At 35.9% G+C, this 7,713-nt stretch overlaps 1 protein-coding gene across 1 annotated transcript; it reads right to left on the reverse strand.

Annotated features, from left to right (window-relative positions):
- Positions 1 to 677: 677 nt before the first annotated feature.
- On the reverse strand, positions 678 to 5,875 carry LOC110904851 (LEAF RUST 10 DISEASE-RESISTANCE LOCUS RECEPTOR-LIKE PROTEIN KINASE-like 1.2). Its single transcript, XM_022150725.2, has 4 exons — positions 4,988 to 5,875; positions 2,261 to 2,293; positions 1,890 to 2,117; positions 678 to 1,810 (listed from the first exon to the last, which is right to left on the reverse strand). The coding sequence occupies exons 1-4, from the start codon at positions 5,727 to 5,729 to the stop codon at positions 858 to 860; spliced, it is 1,956 nt and encodes a 651-aa protein (XP_022006417.1). The 5' UTR covers positions 5,730 to 5,875; the 3' UTR covers positions 678 to 857.
- Between the last annotated feature and the right edge of the window lie 1,838 nt (positions 5,876 to 7,713).

Raw genomic sequence — 7,713 nt, forward strand, 5'->3', positions numbered from 1 at the left:
TTCGTTAGTAAACTCTGGAACACAGTGTAAAAGTTGAACGTGACCGAGCTAAAACGAGTTTGAACTTGAGCCAAAACTGAAGCTTGTTTAATAAACATGCTTGAGCGACATATAAAGAGTTCGACTAGTTATGTGAGTCATACAAGCTTCTTACTTATAATATAAATAATAATTTTAATAATATTACATAATGATTATTGCTATATATAGTTATCATAAAAAATCATATATATGTTGTATTAAACCGATAACTTAATAGTTGTAGGACGTGGCCGAAGACTTTAGTCGTGTGCACCCTTCTAACGCTTCACGTTGGTGTTCACTACAAACCAAAAAAATCTCCTTTAAAACTCCGGATCCAAACCACAAGTGTGAAATAAATCAATAATCGATGTCCCTTTAATTTAAAATGTTTGTTACATTGTTATGTACCCAAATTGACACAACCAGAGTTAATCGAATTAGGAATTAAGTATTTGTGATTCTATTAATTCAATGGAACGATTACAACGAAAATCATAGAACAAATAACATAGAAGGTGAGGGGAATTTAGGCTAGAATCTAAGGTGGGAAGAAGAACAAATACCTTTACCAAACAGATTTTGTTCACTTTGTTGGGCCACCTGAACTGGGCTGGTTTATTGGGCCTTGCATGGGCTTAGGCTCACAACATACATAAAGGACTAAAGGAGACATTAATATTATTTCATCAATAATTTCATCAATAACATGAAATGAGGAAAAGGGTACAAAATTGCTACAAAGACCTCTTGAGATTTTCTCTAGCATGTGTATTTTTGTCTATAAAAATTGATACACGTTGATTATTTACATTTCAATATTATCGTTCAATTACTCAACCGGCGTTTGGTGTGATCGATTCGCTACTAGTGCTATGCCATTTAGCCGTCACAGTGACTGGCGACGCCATAATCGGTCCTTTTAACAACCCTACACCTTCATTTTCTGGCGAAGGTGGCGGCACTTCGGACTTTTTAACGGTCACATTTCCTACATCATCACCACTTTCCTCCACTCGAATCCCCTTTAAAGCCTCTAAAACCTCAACCATTGTAGGCCTCGTCTCGGAATCGAATTGCAAACAACGAAATGCCAATTCAGCTACCAATGTTGTCATCTTCTCGGTATCCGGGTCGGATGCTAGAAACGGGTCGATGAGCTCATCAAGAGCACATCTTTGTATCCTGTTTATAGCCATGTTAGCTAGAACAATCTCATCGCGGGATCTGCTAATGTCGAGAGCGGGCATTGATGAGATCAACTCGATTAAAACTACTCCAAAACTGTACACATCACTTTTATCTGTCAACTGGAAACACTGATAATATTCTGGGTCCACATAACCCGGGGTACCTTGAGGTGCGGTCGAGACATGAGTCACGTCATTCGGTAATAACCTCGATAACCCAAAATCCGCTACTTTGACACAATAATCGGTATCGAGAAGAATATTGTTAGTTTTCACATCTCGGTGTATGATTTCGGAGGCGTGAAGGTATACTAGCGCGCTGGCGGTTTCAATGGCTATTTTCATACGGATTGGCCACGTAAGCGGGCTCTGTTTTGCAAGGTCACCATGGAGGTGGTCCGCCACCGTGCCATTAGGGATGTACTCATAGACCAAGAGGAGCTCACGGCTACGGCGGGAGGTGCAACCGTAAAGCGACACAAGATTTTTATGGCGTAACCGAGTGAGGATTTCGACCTCGTTCATGAATTGTTGGACTCGTTTGTAGTTGTGCTCATAAAGCCGTTTCACTGCGACTTCCCGACCGTCACGGAGTTTACCTAGTTAAAACAACATCAAACCAAACATGAAACAGTTATACATTTGAAAAGTACTATGTTTAAAATTTAATATAGTTACCATAATAAACAGTCCCGAAACCCCCATCGCCTAATTCTTTGGAAGAATCGAAATGATTGGTGGCGTCCTGAAGTTCGGCATAGGAGAAAACCGACACACCGAAGTAGACACTAGCATCTTCAAGTTCTCGTGATTTATCCGTACACATAAGAGCTTTGCGTTTGTAGGCACGATGTATAAGGAAAATGCCGGTAGCCAGTGCAAAGATGATCGCGCATCCTACCACAACTAAAAGAACGGTTTGCATACCATTAGATAAAGAAATTACTTATCACGAGTGAATAAAATAGTAACATGTAATTTTAATCCGTTGAGAAACATTTTCTGGCTAGAAACGTTTCGCACCCTTTAACTAGAGGTGAGAGTATTACCTAAGATGATTATCGTTGTAGGCTTTGTTTTTTCTGCAAAAAGAAACAACAAACAATTACTTCTTGAACTTTTGAGTTTTAACCAAATTAGATTTAAAACTATAAAGATCTCATGTCAAATGAAGCTTTGATGCAACTAAGTCAAAGTCAAAATAGAATAGTGCATCATTGGATAACCTCAAGCAGCAATTTTCTTGCTCCAAAATGGACCAAAGAAATTAGCCCTACAACTATTATTGAGCCATCAATGTTCACATAATGAAGTCAACTCACAAATAGTGTCCATGACAAAACTTGACATCTCATTGGTTTACCGATCACCGATTACGAGATCGTGCCTTGCAACTCGATGATATTTGGTATCGTGCTTTTTGAGATATGTATAAAGACGGCTCATTCTATTCCCACACCCCTAAAATCTTATTTCCACACCCTCTTAAATCAGTGGTGAACCTTGAGATTTCCGACCCGGGGGGAGGGGGGGGTTCGAAAACGTATATACCCAAAAATTTCTATAGAACCAGGGGGTCGAAAACGAATATACCAAAAAATTTCTATACGAAAACCACATATAATACACTACTTAGTGAAAAGTTCAGGAGGCCAGGCGCCCCCGACCCCTTAATAGTTGCGCCTCTGTCTTCATTCTATCTCTCTCTATATGTATCTATGTATATATAAAGAGAGATAAAGAGGAGAGATGTGTGAATATTAACACCCAAAAAAAAAAAAAAAACATACAAAACCATCAAAATCCAAAATAAATAATTCAGCTTACCGACACAAGTTGAATAAAAGTACAAGCTCAATCCTAAATTGACTTGGCACCCTTTGCCAACTAAAAGTCTTCAGATTTTCATATAGTCAAATCTATGAAAATAAAATTGCTTTAATTGTGATATTTAAGTTTATTTTTATCATTAATTAGCATGTATTTTTTAATTATAAGTTATAGTTTTGATATTTTTAAAATTAGGTTATGGTGTCATGAAAGCTACTTCACATACGACTCCCATATATATTCCATCATATCGCCATCCACTCATTAATACTGTCATCTTTCAATGTTCCAACTTTGTGTGCTTTCGGACTTGAATATCTCAATTATTTTGATATAAAAAATACTGAATATGTAACAAGACAAGTCATGTAGCCTAACATAAAAATAATTAATTGAACGGGTCATGTTTACTAAAAATATATATAATTGATAAATTAACATGTCAAGTTGACAAGTTGTCAACCCATTTAATTCCACTATTACGATTTAAAGTTAATTACATACTTAGTCCCTATAGTTTGCACAAAATAACATACTTAGGTATTAACTTTTCATTTTGTAACGTTTGGAGGTATTAACTTCTAGAATATTAACATAGTTAGTCCTTGTGGTTTGCACAAAATAACATACTTAAGTACTAATAGAATATGATTTTAAACCTATAAATAACGTTAATACCTCCAAACGTTACAAAATGAAAAGTTAATACCCTAGAATGTGATTTTAAACTCTTAGTACCTAAGTATGTTACTTTGTGCAAACCACAGGAACTAACTATGTAATTGACTCTACAATTTATTATAACTCGTACATAATCCGCCATCGCATTTAACCAAGTTTATTATAACTCATTCACAACATGATTAATATAACCCATGCGCAACCCACCAGTCTGTTTTGATAAACCGGCTACAAGGTTCGTGCGTGAGTTACATTGTTTTAAGTGTGGATTAGGATTAATGACTTTAGAGCATTCATATCATGTCTCTATCCTTACTCCTACAAGTACATTGAAAATACTCTATTTTTTCTCTCATTGTCAATTAATTAATATTTTTTATACCTTTATCATTACCTTTTTTTTCTCCCCCACTCACTCAAAGTCACTTTCAAAAATATTAAAAAATTAATAGGAGTGAACAATGTTTCTATAAATATACAGATGAACAATAATATTTTCTCTCTCCTACTCTCACAACCACTCTTAATAATATACAAAACTCACTCACAAAAATATAAAAAATTGGACGTAAATGCTCTTTGCATGAATAAACATATGGGTTATGTTAAAGTTCATCAATTTAACCCACCAAACACGTTAACCCCTAACCATAAGTGAATATTAGGGAAGAGATTGATACCGTAACGAAAAATACCGAAACCCAAAACAAGAGTATAAATCAAATGGCGTACCGATTTCATCGATTTAGTAGCTGTATCTAAGGATGAGAATTTTTTCCCCAAAATACTAATACCCGTACCGATTTTAGGTAAACGGTATATGTATTGGTACCCAATTTTATTGATTTGCTATTCGGTACTTTTGGTATTGGTACGGGTATGAGTAAAAACGGGTACTGGTACCGAATTTTATATAGAACTTTTAAAAAATTATATTATGTTTTATTTCGTATTATGGTATTTATGGTACTTGTATCGAATTTATCTATTTGGTACCTGTAAAATACTGGCACTCGTACCATTTTACCTATCTGGTACTCGTACTATATTGGTATTCGTGTCAATTTTACTTATTTAATACCCCTACGTGGTACCAAAACGAGTACCGTAGCGGAAATACCCATACCTGTACTCGTACCGTATCAATATATTCAGTACGGTATTTGGTATCCAGTTTTGTTCAAACTCGATACTCGTATTTTCGGTGCCGATAAATACGGTAAAATATCAATACTCGGTATAGAAAAAAGTGGAAAAATTCTTACCAGGATTGCAACTGATTCTTCGTGGTCTGTCGGCGCAAAAACAACGAAACTCGAAAGCCGTCGCATTATACCCACACCGCCCACCACTTTCCTCACAAACACTACAATTCGCCGCCAGCCACGTCATCACAAACCCTCTTTCCGCCACCTCCTTATAATTCCCACCGTCAACCTCCGCGTCTCCGCCACCCAACTCCACCGGCATCTCAACAACGTCACCACCGCCGCCACAACCATCCCTCACGCGTTTCATATTCTCATCATTTTCAACCATAACAAACTCCGTACTATTCTGACAAGACCGGATCCTATACTTGTCCAAATCCCTACCAAGTGTCCTATTTTCACAACGCGTTATCAGCAAATTAGTGGTAGTTTTGTTAATCACGAACCGGTTAGGATCAAGAGTTAGACTCCGGATTATACTTGAGGGACAGGATGACGAAACCCCGGTGTTTTGGAGTCGGATCGAGTGCGTTTTTGGGTCCATATGTTTAACTTTGAAGTCGTTTCCGGATAGCCGAAGCATCGGGGACTTGTTGCGGCAAGTGAGGTGGAATCCAGGGTATCCACAAGAGGAGTTTTGTAATTCATGTATGAAAAATGGATAGGTGATGTTGACTCCATCTCCACAATCTTTAGGGACACATAGTTCAAACCATGGATCTAAACAAAAAGAATGTTTAAAGATGAAGACGAAGAAGAAGAAGGATAAGAAAAGGGTGGTTTTGAGCTTTTTCATAATCTTTTGTGAGATGTGAAGAGATGTGTTTTGTCTGAATTTGGGTGATGATGATGGTGGAGGTTAATGTGAAAAAAGGTAGATAGGGTGGATGTGTGTTTTGGTTTGATTTGGAAACAATAATGATATTTGCTTGTTGAATGTGACAAATAACATATTGATAAGTTTTAGTATTTTAAAAGCAATTGAATGTGAAATAACATATTGATAGGTTTTAGTATTTTAAAAGCAATATTCGTTGAAATATAATAGGATAACTAGATTGTTATTATATTCCGTGCCTTCTTTATAGCTGGTGACATGTTATGTATGTTAATCATATAAAATGGTGATTCGACATATCTGATTTAACTCAGCATACCTATATAAGCATTGCAGTTATAGAGTATGATAATGACATTAATGGGGTGCCCGCACGTGACATTACGTATTTTTGACTTTGTTAGGCACATTACTTTCATGACATCAACGTCATTAAACATAGATAAGAAAAGTATGTCTTGGTCGTTACAGTGTAAAGTTACAAAAGTAATTTAGACAGTGGTGTAAAATGGTAAAGGTAGTTTAAACATTAACGTGGTTAGGCATAGATAAAAAAAAAGTATAATAATATGTCGCATGTTAGGGTGTAAAGTCGTAAAAGTAATTTAAATATAATGAGGTGTCAAGTCAATAAGTAGAAAAGATTGGTGTGTCAAAATTGTCAGTTATCAAAAGCTAGAAATAAATGCGTAACTTACTTATAGATGATGATTAATAATGTTTCATGTCTAAAGTTTAAGGGTGTAGAAGTCCAGGGTTAATTATGTCATTTTTCAAAAGTTTGTGGTTAGGATGGTCGGTGAGAAACCCCACCGACCTATTCTAAGAATATTATAAGGGCGTAAAAGTCTAGGGTTAATTTTGTAATTTTTCAAAAGTTTGAGGTTAGAATAGTCGGTGAAAACCTCACCGACCTTCTTAAGAATATACACATGTTAACAAATGTAGGAGAAACAAATATATCACTTAGTGTTTTTTTATATCGACATAGTTTAAGGAAATAATTGTGATTTTCTTAAATCTAGAAAACAACTGATAAATTATAGTATGCGTAATTTTTAATCTGAAAAAATTCGTAACCTATAGTAGCGAAAACATTCAACATTCACAATCGAGACTAAACAAAAAATAATCTAGTCCCAAGAGCTTAAAACATAACTTCAGAACTAGAGATGTTAGTGCTAGAGATGCCGGGTAACCTCACGAACATGCCAGGGAGCTAACCATCATATCACTATCCTACATAGTGGCGGATCTTGCCCGTTGAACGTGCCAGAGCCAAAAGACACGGGCACTAAAAAAAGCCCGGGCAATCCCGGGCCAAACATAGTATATATAAGAAATTTCAATCGAAATGCGGAAAATTAGCACTACGGCCGAAAAACTTGCCCCGGCCGTGGCCCTGCCAGTGTCCTTCTGTAACACCCCAAAAAGTTAATTGTGCAATTGTATTAAATTAACTAGAAACATAACCTAGTTAATTTGTATGTAAAATGCTAACTTAAGAATGACTAATACCTAAATAAAAACGGATGTCTGTGTGGTGTAATAGATTTTTATGTATATTTTTAGCCCTTTTTAACCACTTTAGTCAAGTTTTAAATTTATAAAACACGATATTAACTAACATCAAACACACATATGGGCAAGTGCACCCATCGTGAACGTAGTATAGTGTTGGTAAGATACCGAGGTCGTCCAAGGACACAAGAGCTTTTAATACCGGTTTATCCTCAACATCTAATCAAATCAAAAGTTTAGAAAAAGGTTTTAAACTAGAAAATAAAAACTAAAATGCTGAAAATAAAAATAAAATAAAAACAGATAGACAAGATGAATCATTTGGATCCGACTCGCCTTTAGTGTAACCTTTGATTATTTCCGCACTTTTGCACTTTTTAAGAGATTATCTTAGTTATTGTAGTAGGCCCCTCTTTTGAAG

This window comes from Helianthus annuus, chromosome 12 (genome assembly GCF_002127325.2).
Source record: "Helianthus annuus cultivar XRQ/B chromosome 12, HanXRQr2.0-SUNRISE, whole genome shotgun sequence".
Classification (NCBI taxonomy): Eukaryota; Viridiplantae; Streptophyta; class Magnoliopsida; order Asterales; family Asteraceae; genus Helianthus; species Helianthus annuus.